This window comes from Rhinolophus sinicus, chromosome X (assembly GCF_036562045.2).
Source record: "Rhinolophus sinicus isolate RSC01 chromosome X, ASM3656204v1, whole genome shotgun sequence".
Classification (NCBI taxonomy): Eukaryota; Metazoa; Chordata; class Mammalia; order Chiroptera; family Rhinolophidae; genus Rhinolophus; species Rhinolophus sinicus.
Window position 1 is genome coordinate 38,878,478 of NC_133768.1, and position 17,414 is coordinate 38,895,891.

The 17,414-nt window shown below is 42.0% G+C and overlaps 1 protein-coding gene across 13 annotated transcripts in view; it reads left to right on the top strand.

The window, feature by feature from the left end:
- The window catches only part of ZNF157 (zinc finger protein 157), a 72,728-nt gene extending 56,169 nt beyond the window's left edge, over positions 1-16,559 (top strand). For 4 of the 13 annotated variants that reach the window (XM_074324021.1, XM_074324022.1, XM_074324020.1 and 1 more), the window contains exons 4-7: positions 1,852-1,978; positions 2,270-2,365; positions 3,266-4,443; positions 5,383-16,557. In XM_074324021.1, coding sequence (XP_074180122.1) covers positions 1,852-1,978; positions 2,270-2,365; positions 3,266-4,443; positions 5,383-5,514 — 1,533 coding nt within the window. In that variant the 3' untranslated portion in view covers positions 5,515-16,557. Of the gene's footprint in view, positions 1-1,600; positions 1,742-1,838; positions 1,979-2,183; positions 2,366-3,265 lie in introns of all 13 variants that reach the window. The other 9 variants (XM_074324028.1, XM_074324026.1, XM_074324023.1 and 6 more) reach the window with 8 other exon arrangements.
- The last annotated feature ends 855 nt before the right edge of the window (positions 16,560-17,414 follow it).

The following is a 17,414-nucleotide window of genomic DNA, read 5'->3' on the forward strand; positions in this document are numbered from 1 at the left end:
GAGAGCTTGCGGTCTAACCAACTGAGCCATCTGGGAGCTCAGCGGCAGCTCAGCTCAAGGTGCCATGTTCAGTCTTAGTTGCAGGGGGCAGAGCCCACCATCCCTTGTGGGACTCGAGGAATCGAGCCGGCAACCTTGTGGTTGAGAGGTCACTGGCACATGTGGGAATCGAACCGGCAGCCTTTGGAGTTAGGAGCATGGAACTCTAACCGCCTGAGCCACTGGGCGGGCCCAAGTGGTGTTCAGTTTTTCTATATCCTTGTTGATTTTCTGTTTACTAGTTACTTTTATTACTAAGAGGTATTGAAAGTTGGCAGCTAGAATTGTAGATTTGCCCATTTCTCCTTTCATTTTTGCTTCACATAGTTTGAAGCTATATTATTAGGTTAATCTTTCCCACACTGCTACTCCCAGGGATCCCCCTTCTTGGTCCTCTGGCTGGACAGTTGGGGCTTTAGTCTCGCCACTCTGGCACTCACTTTCTGTAAGCCGGTTTGTCTTTGGGGCTAAGTGGTGGGAGGTTAGAAAGAACGCAGTGGGGATCCTTCCCACACTCTATTCCTCTGGCCAAAGAAAAGGATTTTTCTCCCTTAGAGTTTGAGGTGCCTGCTGCTGCATGGTTGCAGCTTGGGCACTGGGGCTTACTTTGGGGCAGGACTGTATCAGAACAAAAGGATCTCTCCCATTTTCTCTGCCTCACAGAGCTTCCCCCACCCCCACTTTATGTCATATTGGTGTTCCCGCCGCCTCTGTACTTGGTGCTTCTCTCAAGGTCCGTTATCTGTTAGTTGTCTAGTTTATTCTTGTGGCTTCATCTAGTGCTAAAATGCTATTGCTCCCAGTCCTTGGCTTATCCTAGCCTTCTCTCCTGAGCTCCAGAATCACCTGCCAGCTGGACGTCTCTATTGGTATGTGCCATAAACATCCCAGCTCAGGTCCAAGATTTATTTCAATTTCTCCTTCTGCCAACCCATTGTCTTTTCTGTTTTGCTAATCAATATATGGCACAAGCCTCAACCCAGCTGTTCATGCTCTTATCCTGGGAGTAATATTCTCTCCCTTTCGCCCATTTGACACTACTTCTGTATAATTTATAAATATAAATATATTGTGGGGAGGTCATAAAATATCCTGATGGTATAAGGAGTCAAGTATTTTAGAGACTAATGAGCTATAGAAACAAAAGTTGAAAATCCCTTCACTGTCTAGCCCCTGACCATCTCTACAGACCTGTATCTTATCATAGCCTGAAGCACCATTTTCCCGTCACACTGTACTGTATGTGGTTCTCTAACTCACCATGTGTGTTTCGTGTCTTCCTGCCTTTTCTTGTGCTATTGCTCCATATTCATGAGGGAAATGATATTCTTGTTTATGAATTCAAAGCACTATCTCTTCAAGTGAAGTTCAACCTGATAACCCAAAGTGGAATCTGGTTCCCTCCCTTGTGAAAGCCCATTGCACCCTGTACCGATGTCCCCACATCCAGCAAAGCTCCTGTAGCACCTCATCACAAGGCTGTGTTCATATACAGGTAACCTTACTGGGATGTGAGCTCCTTGAGAGCAGGCACTCCATCTTTTTCCTTTTTGTTCCCCAGCAACAGGGACAGGTCCAGGCACACAGTGTTTTAACTCAGAAGGACGTCGTCTTTTCTTCATGAATTGATAAAGTAACACAGAAGCAGGCCTGTTCTGGGTTTCCCCACTGCAAAGTGTAATATCCAACAAGACAAAGCCAGGTGTCTGATGTAGTTTTTCTTATTACTTCCCCATAGTTCTCTGTTGAAAGACAGTCCCCACACGTCTTTTCCATGCGTCCCATTCTGATCATTGCAGATTGTTGTTACAGGAATCTGTGTCATTCGAGGATGTGGCTGTGGATTTTACCCGACAGGAGTGGCACAGACTGGACCCTGCTCAGAGGACCATGCACAAGGATGTGATGCTGGAGAACTACAGCAACTTGGCGTCTGTGGGTGAGGATTGTTGTCTATGTAACTCCTGCTTGCATGTGTTTCCTTTCTTGATTGCTGTAACGTGTACACCCTTTCTAGGGTTTAATGATACTTTAGTTTTAGATTCAAGGTCACAGATGATTGATCAGTTTGGGGCACCAGGAAGGGTATGTTTGTTGTCACTTCCCCCGATGAAAGGTTTAAATGGGCCCCCTTCCTTGTGCAGCTCATGAAGATGCACCTTTCTCCTCCATCAGAGGCCCTAAAGCTCAGACAACTTGGCCCACGTCCTGTGCCATTTCCCATTAACAGGCCTCTGCGTGGCCAAACCGGAGATGATCTTCAAGTTGGAGCGAGGAGAAGAGCTGTGGGTACTAGAGGAGGAATCCTCAGGCCATGGTTACACAGGTGAGTGAGCAAGAACCGGACATGGAAAATGGGAGAAAGAGCCCAGGAATTCATATCTAGGGTTATCTTTGGGCAGTGTTTTTCAGGCTTTATTTAGAGGTCCTTGCTCTTTGAAAACTGGAGGACAGAAGGTCTGTATGCTTCAGATGTCTAAATCATACATTGCAATATCATACACACACCTAAGTGCTGGCTCCTATTTTATCTTGATTTTTGTGATTATTTACCACTCTTATCTATCCCCGCCTGCCTTATCTTAGACATTTATTCTTAGCTAGTCTCTCTCTCTTTAGTATTCTCAATTGCCATCCTTCTCTCCATTGCCTTGGATGCCTTCTATTGCCAGGCATTAATTTAATGATCCACCAAGTCTTAGATGAGTGTCAACTATATGTTGGTCATGTTCTAGGTGTGGGGAGCCAGCAGTGACTAAACTAATATCTCTGTTCTCCTGGAGCTTGCAAGTCTAAATGATGGAAAGAGACATAATGTTTCATGGTGAAAAGAAAAATCAATGTAAGATAAGAAGGCTAGAGAGTGATGAGATGTGTGCTTTTAGGGAATGTGGTCAGGAAAGTTTGTTTGGTGAGATTAACATTGCGACTCCCACATCAGTGACGTGAAAGAGATGAAGCCATGCAGATTTTGAATATTCTGGGCAGAGAGATCAGTAAGTGGCAAGCCTATTCTGAGGGTTATATGCCAGTAATAGCAACGAAGCCAGTGTGGCTTAAGGGTGGGTGGTGTGAATGTGAAGAGGTGATATCAGAAAGTTAGCTGGGCTCCAAATTATGTAGAGTTCTATAGGCTATGTTAAGCACTTTAATTTTATATCGTGACAAGGAAAGCCATTGTTGGGTTTTGAGTGAAAGAATGATCTGATCTGATTTGTTTTTAAAGGCTCCCTCTCACTGCTGTGTGGCAACAGTTCTGTTGGGGGTAGTGCCCTCAGGCATGATAACGACCTTCAGCATCAGAAGATTCAAACTGCAGATCAAACTCTTGAATATAACGGGTATGGGAAAGTCCTCTACAAGAAGATGGGCTTTGTTGAACATAAAAGAGCACACACAGGAGACAAAAACTTTGAATGTCACGAATGTGGGAAAATTTACTGCAGGAAATCAAACCTTACTGAACATCTGCGAATACACACGGGGGAGAGACCCTATAAATGTGGTGAATGTGCAAAAACCTTTAGTGCAAGATCATACCTCATTGCTCATCATAAAACTCACACAGGGGAGAAGCCTTTTGAATGTAATGAATGTGGGAAATCTTTTGGCAGGAAGTCACAACTCATCCTCCATCAGAGAACACACACCGGAGAGAGACCCTATGAATGTACTGAATGTAGAAAAACCTTTTCTGAGAAGGCAACCCTCACAATTCATCAGAGAACTCACACAGGGGAGAAGCCCTATGAATGTAGTGAATGTGGGAGAAAATTTTGCGTTAAGATATCCCTTACCCAACACCAGAGAACTCACACTGGGGAGAAACCCTATGAATGTGGTGACTGTGGGAAAAACTTCCGTGCAAAGAAATCCCTAAATCAACACCAGAGAACTCATACAGGTGAGAAACCCTATAAATGTGAGGAGTGCGGGAAATTCTTCAGAATGAAGACGACTCTCAATAATCACCAGAGAACTCACACAGGTGAAAAACCCTATCAATGTAATGAATGTGGGAAGTCTTTCAGGGTGCATTCATCTCTTGGGATACATCAGCGAATTCACACAGGAGAGAAACCTTATGAATGTAATAAATGTGGTAATGCCTTCTATGTCAAAGCACGCCTCATTGAACATCAGAGAATGCATTCAGGAGAGAAACCCTATGAATGCAGTGAATGTGGAAAAATCTTTAGTATGAAGAAATCTCTTCGTCAACACCAGAAAACTCACACAGGAGAGAAACCTTATGAATGTAGCGAATGCGGAAATGCCTTTTATTTGAAAGTACGCCTCATTGAACATCAGCGAATTCACACAGGAGAGAGACCTTTTGAATGTCAAGAATGTGGGAAAGCCTTCTGCCGGAAAGCACACCTCACAGAACATCAGAGAACTCACGTAAGCTGGCCCTTGCCTTGTACTATGGAGAAAGCTTCTCGGTGAAGACTCTTCTCACCATATTTGATCAAGCCCTTTGGACCATCTGATCACCAGGGCACAGAGAGTGCACCTGTAACAATTTGGCTCCTAACTACATTGGTGTGAAAATATGTCCTGATCCCTTAGGGGATAGCTCATTGTTGTTTTCCCTTCATTTGGATTTCCCTAATTAGTGGTGAGGTTAAACATCTTCCTCTCTGTTGATTGCCCACTTGGGTTTTTTCTTCTGTGCATTGACTGTTCATATCCTTTTGCTCATTGTTTTCTAATGGGCTATTTATGTTTTACCTCTTGGTTGAAGTGTTGTTTTTTAATATATGAGACTATAAAAAATCCCCTTTCAGTCATCTGTGTTACAAATACCTTCTTCCAGACTGTGGCTGGTTCTTTAATTTTATTAACTCTTTTCTTCTGCTCAGGTTTTATGTTTTAATATGGTCAGTTTCAAGGTGAAAGTATTCTCCTTTACTTTCCTCCAAAGTTAAGGTTTTCCTTTCAACGTTTAGAATTTTAATCTACCTCGAGTTTTTTGAATATAGTATGGATTCTGCAATGTATAATACTATATTGCTTTTAAAAACTTTAAGGTATAACGCTATGTTTAAACTTCTACAGCTTGCTTTTCTCATGAAATGTTACCTTTCCAAGGTCTGTCCATGTCGATAAATATAGGTCTGGTTTATTCATTTATGTCTCCATTCCCTAGTGAAAGACATTTGTATTATTTCTGTGTTTAGTGTCTGAATCTAGAAGTGGAACTGATGGGTCATGAGGTGTAAGCAGTGTGCCAGTTATTAAGCTATTGCACCCCGGTTCTGTACCCACCCTTTCTGTACTGTGCTTTGTGATACTGGCTGGGGCCATGACTCTACAATAAACACATTTCTGTCTTGCCAGTGTCTCCCTGTTGGGCCTCCATGTTCATCTGTCCAGCGTTACTTCTTCACTGGGGCAGCAGCAGTTCCTCGTGGTAGCAACAGTTTAATCCAGTTTGCAGTTTTCCAGCCTAATGGTACCGCAACCCCCTAGAGACATTACCAGCAGTTGGCTGGTGCCACCTCCTTAGAGGTATGAGTCCCAGCCATATGAGACCCCTCCTCCAACCTTCTAATTTTTAATTTCCCTTGTTACCCTTGCCTGGCTTCTAATTAATTTCCCCTTGTTACCCTTGCCTGGCTGCTTTTTGCAGCTGCTACCTCCATGATAATTTTAATGTTCTCTTTTTGTCTTTTCATTTATGTGATTGATAACTATAACAAGTTAAGAATTCTTGAATAAAATGCATTGTTACACACACACACACACACACACACACAACACACAAAAGAATTCTTTATAATAAGTTCTCTCTGTTAAAATAACTGATATGGTTTCTGTCTCCTTGCTGGGTTCTGATTAACACAGAAGTTTTTCAACTCTATTAAATAATTGATTTTTTCCTCCTCCAAAGTGTACTAATTTACACTCTCATGAACAGTTTGAGAAAAAGTTTACATTTTCCCACATAGTCACTAGGACTTAACTATCAGTCTTTGAAATTGTTGCCAATCTGAAAGCTGTAAAATGACTTTAAGCCTTTCCATCCATGAATGTGGTTTGTCTTTTTATTTTTTAATGTATCTTTTTTGACCTTCAATAGTATTTTATGGTTTTCTCCAACATATTGTCTTTGGAAGTTAATCTTTTTAAGAAGCTTTGCTCAGATACATGTATATGCATCTATATTTCAAAATATAGTGATGTATTAATGGGATTTACATACATATGTATATGTAATATCTCTGTATGTACACACACACACACACATCTACACCTCCTCATGCATTTCATTTTACCCACATATTCATGACATTGGTTGGTTTTTATTCCTTTCTGCATTCCTTCCAGCACCATTTTCTTCTTTGCCTGAAAAATAGCCTGTAGAGTTTTCTTTTCTTTTCTTTTTTTTTAGATTTTTTACTGGGGAAGCAGAAGAGGACTTTATTGGGGAACAGTGTGTACTTCCAGGACTTTTTCCAAGTCAAGTTGTTGTCCTTTCAATCTTAGTTGTGGAGGGTGCCGTTCAGCTTCAAGTCCAGTTGCCTGTTGTGAGTTGCAGGGGGTGCAGCCCACCATCCCTTGCGGGAGTTGAGGCGTCAAACCGGCAACCTTGTGGAGAGCCCTCGCTCCAACCAACTGAGCCATCTGGCCACCTGGGAGCTGAGTGGAAGCTCATTGACTTCATTCTAATTGCAGAGGGCGCAGCTTGCTGGCCCACGTGGGAATCGAACCAGCAGCCCCGTTGCCCAGAGCTCGCGCTTTAACCAACTGAGCAATCCGTCTGCCCCTGGAGAGTTTTCTTTAGTGGAGGTCTATTAGTGGCAAACCTCAACTTTGTCTGAGAATGTTTTTCTGTTGCACATTTTTTGATAAGCAAAAGTGAATCCTTTACCTTTAGTATTTGGTAGCACTATGCCATAGTAAATTGATGCTAAATTAAATACATGTTTTGCTTTATCCCCTGAATATTCCATAATGATTATGACTCAGGGTATTTGAATTAATCATCAGACGCCCCTAATACAGCACACACTTGAATATACATATTATACTTTCTGCATTTTGTATATAGCATGCCCTCACCCCCATTTACTAAGTATTAATTAAGTTTATCAAGATGCCATCTCATCTATTCTTCCAATCCTCAGCCCATCTATTTAAAACATTAAATGTGATATTCTAAAATTATTATGGAAAGTGTCAAGCATAAATAAAGGTAATCTATAGTGATATAAAGCAGATCAGTGATTGCCTCTGGGGTGTGAATTAACTCATAAGGGGTAAGAGGGGTGATGGAACTATTCTGTATCTTTTTTTTTTTTTTGGGGAAGGGGAACAGGACTTTATTGGGGAACAGTGTGCACTTCCAGGACTTTTCCAAGTCAAGTTGTTGTCCTTTCAGTCTTAGTTGTGGAGGGTGCAGCTCAGCTCCAGGTCCAGTTGCTAGTTGCAGGGGGCACAGCCCACCATCCCTTGTGGAAGTCGAAACTGCCAACCTTGTGATTGAGAGGATGCGCTCCAACCAACTGAGCCATCCGGGAGGCAGCTCAGCTCAAGGTGCCGTGTTCAATCTTAGTTGCAGGGGGCAGAGCCCACCATCCCTTGTGGGACTCGAGGAGTTGAACTGGCAACTTTGTGGTTGAGAGCCCACTGGCCCATGTGGGAATCGAACTGGCAGCCTTCGGAGTTAGGAGCACGGAGCTCCAACAGCCTGAGCCACCGGGCCGGCCCCTATTCTGTATCTTGATTGGAGTGTGTGTTAATGGGTGTGTACAATGGTCATCAAATGAGTAAACTTAAGATCTGTGTATCTCATTGTGTGTAAATTATATCTCAAAATTTAAAAACAAAAGTGAAAAGATCCCTGTTCCCACACGAGGAGCTGCCTGGAAGAAAGTCAGGAATCTTGACCACTAGATCAGATGAAACACATTGGCAATGGGAGACTTAGTCCTCCCAAACCTTTAGAAATGGCAGGTTGTGCTGGTAGCTACCATCCCTTACATGGTGATCACCCCCGGTCAACATTACTGTGTGTATTTGACTCCCAATAGCCTAAGCACAGTCCTGCCTGTAGTTTTTACCCCCCTGACATGTCAGCAGTGTCTACTAACACCCCATGAGCTTACGGCAATTCATATCACCTCCTTTAGCCTAGAGCACACTGCTGATCTACCAGTAGCTCACAACAGCTTGTCTCACCGCAACCTTTTGCTCCAGCAGAATCTGCTGAGCCCCCTCCATTATGATGCTCATAGCATCATGTCTCACTACCCCTTTTAGCTGCCATTAAATTGTTTTGGTTTTACAGTTTTGTGCTGAGACAAAATTGATATAAAATGCACGTAAGATTCACAGTTTGAACCATTTTGAAGTGTCCAGTTCATTAGTTTTTAAATTTTTTTATTTTTCAATTATGGTTGGCATACAGTATTACATTAGTTTCAGCTATACAATATAGTGATTAGACATTTCTATAACTTAGGAAATGATCACCCCGATAAGTCTGAGACCCGTTGCAATTTTTGCTGACAGCATAGTGTCTTTTCACTCCTTTAGCCTCCAGCTTAGTGACTGATGATTCTCCCTCCATTAACTCAGTATCATGCCTTTTTGCCCTCCTTCAGACTCAGCATGGTGACCACTGACCTCCCATTAGTTCACAGCGATGTGTCTTATCACCTTCCTTTAGACCTAGTGTAGTGTCTGTCTGACCCCATGTTGGTTGGTCCTCACCATTTTGTCTGTTGATCCCCCATTGGCTACCACCGTACAATATGTTTAACCCAACAAGTTTTAATCACAGTCTCTGCTCATCTTCCATTAGATCCCATCGCTGTGTCTGCTGATTTTTTATTAGTCACCAGTACAGTGTCTTTGACCCCCATAAACCCATAGCACAGCACAATTGCACCAATATTTGCTATTCCACAATTTGCCACCAGTATGATGACTTTGATCCTCCTGAGCCCCATCGTAATGTCTGCAGAACTCACAAGACCTTGTCAGGCTATCTTCTGATCTGCCATTTACCGAGCTTCAAGTTTTTTTAACCTGAGGATCCAGCAGTGTCTGCTTTCTTTAAAACAGTCCCCATAACTGTGTCTTCTGACCTTATATTATGGCCTCTCAATGTATCTGCTGACCACACATTAATGTCTTCTGATTCATTAGTCACCAGTACAGAGTGTGAACTCCTTGAGAGCCCATCACTATGTTTTTGGTCCTTATCATTGTCGAATTATTATATCTGTGGAATCACCCCCTTTAGCCACTAGTTCTGTGTCTTTGACCCATTGAGGCCTGAGTGGAGCCTGCTGACCCCACATTAGCCCCCATTATGTTATCTGTTGATCCTCCATTAGCCAACAGTATCATTTCTTTGACATCTGTGTGACTCCAGCATGTATTTGCTGAACCTACCTTAGCTGCCATCACTCTGCCGATCCCCAGTTATCCGCAAGAGCAGAGACACCTCTGGGAGCTTCCAGCCTAGTATCTGCTGATTCCACTTTAAGCTCCCCTTGCTGACCACCTGTTAGTCATGAGTACAGTGTCCTTGACTCTCATAAGTCAATCACAGTGTTGCTGACCCTGCTCCCTGTGCCTCATCACCGTGCTTGTTGATCCCCCATTAGCCACTAATATAGTGTCTGAATGCTGTGATGGCCCAGATCAGTGCTTACTGACCATACCTTAGAGCCCATCACTGTGTATGCCAACCCTCTATTAACCTCAACACTGACTGCTATCTACCAGCCATTAGTGTAGTCTTTACCTCATGTGTCTCAGTCATGATAGCTGTTGCTGACCCTACGTGAATTAGTGTCATCATGGTGTTTGTACTCTTGGTCACAAGTAGTGTCTTTGATCTTCATAAAAAATCAGTCGTGTCTGCTGACCCTACGTTATCACTCTGCTGATTAGCCATTAGCCACCACTAAAGTGGTTTTCTCCATCCCAGCATCAGCCTATGCACAATCCCCATCCTTGTAGATGTTGGTCCTTCATTATCCACTAACTAGTACAATATATTGACCTCGTGAGCCCCAGAATAATGCCTGGGTTTCATTAGAGCCTACCCTACATTAGAGCCCTTTATGGTTTCAGATGATGCTGTATTAATCACCAGTACAGTGTCTTGCACCCCAATGAGTCCTTAGAGTCATTTCTTTTTTTAAAATTAAAGTTTGTTGGGGTGACAATTGTTAGTAAAGTTACATAGATTTCAGGTGTACGATTCTGTATTACATCATGTATAAATCCCATTGTGTGTTCACCACTGTCATACAGGGTGTCATGCGGGGTCTCTGCTCTCTCTCCCTGCACAGTAACACAGGTGTCGTGCGGGGAGTGGGAGCCGAGACCCCGCATTACACCCTGCACGACACATGGCGCAGCAAGCAGGGTACACTGTGTCCAGGAAGTCTGGCTGTGCCCAGAGAGAGTGGCGGTGCCCTGAGAAACCCTAGCTGTGCCCGGGGAAACTAGTGGTACCCTAAGAAGTCCAGGAAGTCTGGCTGTGCCTAGAAGTACTGGTGGTGCCCTGAGAAATCCTGGCTGTGCCCAGAGAGCCTGGCTGTGTCCAGGATATTGCATTCACCTTCAGGCTCCTCGCACAGGGCCCCTCGCGGAAGACGCTTGTCGCGTAGATTGTGAGGCGAGAGCCTGTAGGGGTGGAGTGTGGGGGCAGAGCCCCAGAAAGCAGTTTCTAGGCTCTCAGCCTCACATAGAAAGGTGCTGGCTCAGGTAGTAAATGGCCATCAACTGTGATTGGATGGCCATCAGCTGTGGCTAGTTGGCCGTCAGCTGTAACCAGTGAGCCATTGGCCACTAATATAACGGCTGTGGCTACGCTAGCAGAAAAATGGGGGCTTGCAAGAAGATGGTGGCTGAGCCTGCAAGCAATGCAATGAGGGTGGCGGATCGTGTGGCTCCTGCCTCCTGTGTCTCCAACCCAGCTGCCGTTGAGACTATAGTGGTATGACTCCCCTATCTATGGCTCCGTGGGTGTTCCTTTTTGGCCTAGTCACATTCTGAGTTCTTATGTGGGGAGCGGGAGCTGAGACCCCGCAGGCGGCCCTGCATGACAACCACCCAGAGTCAGTTCTCCTTCCATCACCATATATTTGATCCCCTTTACCCTCATCTACCACTCCCTCCCCCCTTACCCTCTGGTGACCACTAAACTATTGTCTGTGTCTATGAGTTTTTGTTTCTTCAATTATTTGTCTCGTTCTTTTGTTGTTTTCAGTTTGATATACCACATATCAGTGAAATCATATGGTTCTCTGCTTTTTCTGTCTGACTTATTTCGCTTAGCATTATACTCTCAAGATCCATCCATGTTGTCACAAATGGTCCTATTTTATGTTTTCTTACCGCTGAATAGTATTCCATTGTGTATATATACCACAACTTCTTTATCCATTCATCTATCGAAGGACATTTTGGTTGTTTCCATGTCTTGGTCACCGTAAACAAAGCTGCAATGAACATTGGAGCACATGTGTCTTTATGGATAAATGTTTTCAGATTTTTTGGGTAGATACCCAGGAGAGGGATTGCTGGGTCATATGGTAATTCTATTCGTAATTTTTTGAGGAACCTCCACACTGCCTTCCATAGCGCTGCACCAGTCTGCATTCCCACCAACAGTGTATGAGGGTTCCTTTTTCTCCACAGCCTCTCCAACACTTGCTACTATTTGTCTTGTTGATGATAGCCATTCTGACTGGGGTGAGGTGATATCTCATTGTGATTTTTATTTGCATTTCTCTGATGATTAATGATGTTGAGCATTTTTTCATATGTCTATTTGCCATTTGTATGTCCTCTTTGGAGAAATGTCTCTTCAGGTCCTCTGCCCATTTTTCAATTGGGTTGTTTGTTTTTTTGTTGTTGAGTTGCATGAGTTCCTTATATATTTTGGATATTAGCCCCTTATCGGAGGCACTGTTTGCAAAAATCTCCCATTCAGTTGCTTGCCTCTTTATTTTGTCGATGGTTTCTTTTGCTGTGCAGAAGCTTTTAAGTTTCATGTAGTCCCATTCGTTTATTTTAGCTTTTACTTCCCTTGTCTTTGGAGTCAAATTCATAAAATGCTCTTTGAATCCAAGGTCCATAAGTTTAGTACCTATGTTTTCTTCTATGCAGTTTATTGTGTCAGGTCTCATGCTTAAGTCTTTGATGCATTTTGTATTAATTTTGGTACATGGTGACAGATAGCAGTCCAGTTTCATTCTTTTGCACGTGGCTATCCAATTCTCCCAGCACCGTTTATTGAAGAGGCTGTCTTTCCTCCATTGCATGTTTTTTGCTTCTTTGTCAAAAATTATCTGTCCATATTTATGTGGTTTTATTTCTGGGTTCTCAATTCTATTCCACTGGTCTATGTGTCTGTTTTTCTGCCAATACCATGCTGTTTTGATTATTATAGCCCTGTAGTACAAGCCAAAGTCAGGGAGTGTGATACCTCCAGCATTGTTCTTTTTTCTTAAGATTGCTTTGGCTATTCGGGGTCTTTTGTGGTTCCAAACAAGTCTGATGATTTTTTGTTCTATTTCTTTAAAATATGCCATTGGGATTTTGATGGGGATTGCATTAAATCTGTATATTGCTTTGGGTAATATGGCCATTTTAACTATGCTGATTCTTCCAATCCATGAGCACGGAATGTCTTTCCATTTCTTTGTCTTCTTCAATTTCTTTTTAAAATGTCTTATACTTTTCAGCATATAGGTCTTTCACATCCTTAAAGTTTATTTCTAGGTATTTTGTTCTTTTTGCTGCAATTGCAAAAGGAATTGTTTTTTCTTATTTCTCTTTCTGAGATTTCATTATTAGTATATAGGAATGCAATGGACTTTTGTACGTTGATTTTGTAGCCGGCAACTTTACTGTATTTGTTGATTGTTTCTAATAGCTTTTTGGTGGAGTCTTTAGGGTTTTCTATATATAGCATCATGTCATCTGCAAAGAGTGACAATTTTACTTTTTCATTCCCAATTTGGATGCCTTTTATTTTTTTCTCTTGCCTGATTGCCTTAGAGCCATTTCTGCTGGCACTATATTAGCTCCAATGATTGTGTCTGTTGAATTCCTGTTAGTCATCAGTATAGTGTCTTTGATCTTTGTGATTACTCCCCACAGTTTCTGATGACCCTATATTAGGAACAGTTATTGTTCCCTGATCTCTGTACGTTGGTTTGTTGGCTGTTCTTTCAATCCCTGCAATTATTCCTTGGATTCTGGTGGTTCCCAGGCCTTCAGACTGCTTTCTTGTTTTTCTTTTGCCTGCACTTCAGAGACTAGTTCTTTGTCTTTTGGGCTGTGGCCTGATCCTCAGGGTCTATCCTCTGTTGCTCTGGCTGTTTTGTAGTCCCTCTCCAGCTTCCAAATGCCAGGACTGTTTTGTGGTCTCTCCAGATGTTTGACAATCCCGCTATTCCTCAAGCCCAGAAACTGTCCCCTTGTCCCTCCAGTTGTTTCTTTGTTTCTCTGGGTGTTCCCTCAGCTTGAGATTGTTCCCTTATCTCTCTGGCTGTGTCCTACGTAGGTGTTTCTGGCTATTGCATGACATTTAGTGACGGTTTCCTCTTCCATTTAGCTGTTCTAGACTCTCTCTGGCTGTCCATTAAGTACGAGGACTATTCTCTGGCCTTCTGGCTTTTTGATAAGCTCTCTGATTGTTCACATCACTTCAGTGAATGTTCCTTGGTCCGTATGGCTACTTTTTTTCTTTCATTTTTTTTTAAGGAGGGTGCAGCTCACAGTGGCCCATAAGGGGATCGAACAGGCAACCTTGGTGTAATTAGCACAATGCTCTAACCAACTGAGCTACCAACTGAGCTAACTGGCTGCCCCGTATGGCTACTTTCTAGTGTCCTGGGATGTTTCCTCAGCCCTGGCCTATTGTCTGGAAGCACAGACTGTTGCTGCTGCTTCTAGCTGTTCCCCAATACCTGAAATAGGTTACCTCACCCTCCCAGTTGTTACCTCAATTGTGCATATGTTCACAGTTCTTCCTTCTGCCTATTTTCTGGTTTCTCCAATTGTTTCTCAACACCAAGGACTGTTATATGCACTGGATGTGGCCGGGAGCATTAAATAGCAAGTGGGAGTCTCAGCCTGCAGCGGGAGCACCTTCCCTCCAGGTAGATCCCTTTAGTTGTGGCTGTCATGGAGGAGTAGACCCTACAGAGAAGCTGCCTTCTTCAGAGTCCTGGTGTGGCTCCTGGCAGGATATCTAGAGTCACTACATTTCCTCCCATTATCCTTCTAGAAAATTCATTAAAGTGACTAAAGTAAGTTTCCCCTGATCCAGCATTTGATGTGTCTGTGTGTGACTCTTTGCTTGGGAGAGACTCTGATGGCTGAGGAAGCAGGTGGGGGTGACAGTCCTGTGAGGGTAGCCTGGGGGCTGGCCCTTCCTTCACCCGAGCGTCAGTATTTCTCCCTAAAAAATGGGCCTCACAGTCCCTACCCCAAATCCTTCTGAGGTCTGTGCTGGGTTGGAGGATGCTCCATAGCTGTATTTGCCCCTTGGATATTTTTTAAGTCAAAACACAAAATTCATAATAACTTCATGTGTAATATTACTAACAGTGATTTAATTTCTAGACAGGCAACATCAAAAGCACACACTATAATACAAAAAAGGGAGGTAAATTGGATTTCATCAAAATTAAAAGCTTTTATGCTACAAATGATATTATCAAGAAAGTAAGAAGTCACTCCACAGACTGGAAGAAAATATTTGCAAATCATATATCTGCTAAGGGATTTGTATCCAGAATATATAAAGAATTCTTATAACTCAATAATAAAAATGGATTAACTCAACTTAAAAATGGGCAAGGGATCTGAATAAATATTTCTCCAAATGAGACGTACAAATGGCCCAAGCATGTGAAAAGCTGCTCAGTATCATTAGGCATCAGGGAAATGCAAATCAAAACCATGAGATACCACTTCACACTTACTAGTATGGCTAGAATAAAAAAGACAGTAAGAAGTGATGAGCATGTGTAAAAACTAGACCCATCTTACATTACTGGTGGAATTTAAAGTGGTGTACCTGTTTTGGAAAGCAGTTTGGAAGTTTCTCAAAATGTTAAACATAGTTACCACATGATCCAGAAATTTCACTCCTGGGTATCCACCCAAGGAAATGAAAATATATGTCCACACAAAAACTTACGCACAAATGTTCACAGCAACATTATTCACAGTAGCCCCAAAGTGGAAACAACCCAAATGTTCATCAACTGCTGAATGGATAATGAAAATGTGGTATATCCATATGATGGAATATTATTCAGGCTTAAGAAGGAAGGAAATTCTGACACGCTACAACATGGATTAATTTTGAAAATATGTTACTTGAGAGAAACCAGTGACAAAAGGCCACATATTGTATGATTCCATTTATATGAAATGTCCAGAATAGGCAAAACTATGGAGACAGAAAGTAGATTAGTGGTTGTCTAGGGCTGGGGTAGGACGAAGTGGGAGAAATGGAGAATGACTGCTTATGGGTGTGGGATTTCTTTTGGGGATGATGAAAATACTCTGAAGTTGCACAACTCTGTGAATATACTAAAATTAATTTCATCGTCACATTAAATGGATACATTTTACTGTAGGTGAATTGCATCTCAATAAAGTTAAAAAAAATATTTTAAAAAATTTAACGAGGTCATGAAGAAAAAAATTTTGATTAGTGCCTGCTTGCATTTTGAGAAAAAAAGACATCTTGCCTTTTCCTTGTCCTAGCTGTGTGTCTTTGGGGAAATCATATTATCTATGCCTCAGTTTCTCCATCTGTAAAATGGGGATAAAATAATGCTTATTAACTCATAGGGATAGAGTGAATATTAAATTAAGCTATATATGTAAAGTGCTTAAAACAGTGATTGGCACACAGCTGTCTGCATTGCTAGTAATAGTAATGGTAAATATAATTTAATTTATAACTCAGTAGTGATAACTCCTACTAATGATTGCTTACAATACTGCAAATAATGTTTTATTAGGAATGATAATTTACAATATTGGAAATAATGTATAATAATAGTAATAATTTCTTGCACCTTGGCACTTTAACTCATGATTTTGACACTGTCTCCCAAAGACAATACAAATATTCAATATGCTCATTGTAATGTTTTTCTTCTTCTGATGATGATGCTTATACACTAATTTGTAGTGTGAAAATTCCACTGATAAATACCAATGTTTTCAAAGGCGTATGAGGACAACCATCCCCAAAGTGATAATGTTCTTGTTCCTATTTCCAAGTAAGGTCACATTTTGAGGTGATGAGGGTTAGGACTTCAATGTATCTTCTTGGAGGACACAATTCAACCCATAACAGTTCCCCATTATGTGGTCCTCACTGTGGACAAATCCCCATGTTTATAAATCTCTACTGTTGCCACGATTACAGATGAGAAATCCCCAAGCTCTTTGTAAATTATTTTCTTGAAAAGTCCCCTGTCTTCTGTGTGGCATATCCCCTCTTTCACAAATTCCCAGCTGGCAAGTACCGTATTAGTTTTCGATTGCTGTGTAACAAATGACTACAACTTAGCAATCTAAAGCAACATCCATTTATTATCTCACAGTTCTGTACATCAGAAGTCCAAGTGAGCTTGGCTGGGTTCTCTGCTTAATAATCGCTCAAAACCAAAGTCAGAGTGTTGCCACACTGGACTCTTACCTGGAGGCTCTCAGGAAGAATCCATTTCCAAGCTTATTCAGGTTATTGGCAATTCAGTTCCTTGCAGTTGTAGCACTGGGCTTCCCATTTCTTTGCTGGCTGACAGCCAGTGCTTCTCTGCTTCTAGAGGTCAACTGCGTGCCTCACCATGTGGGCCTGTCTTTGAAGCCAATTAGGTAGAGCCAAAGGTTCTCATGCTTCCAGTTTCTCTGACGTCCTCCTCTGCCACCAGGAGGAGAAACCTTGACATTTTTGAAGGGCTCATGACCTCAATTAGATTAGGCTCACTTGGATAATGTCCCTATTTTAAGGTCAACAGATTAGCAACCTTAATTACATTTGCAACATCCCTTTTGTTATAATCATGGAGTTATATTTCATCATATTCACAGGTTCCACCCACATTTAAGGGGAGAAGTTTATATAAAGATGAGAGGGATACTGGAGATCATTCTTAGAATTCTGCCTACTGTAACCAATTTTGTATGATCTTCTTATTAAAAAATATCCCACTGGCATATTTCCATTAATGATCCCACTGGCAAATCTCCTTTCATAAATACCTTCCCATTGGCAAATCTTTCATTCATTAACCTGTTGGGAAAAAAATCACCCCAATCAAAAGTGCCCATTAAAATATCTCCATTTGTGAGTCCCTTTGACAAAT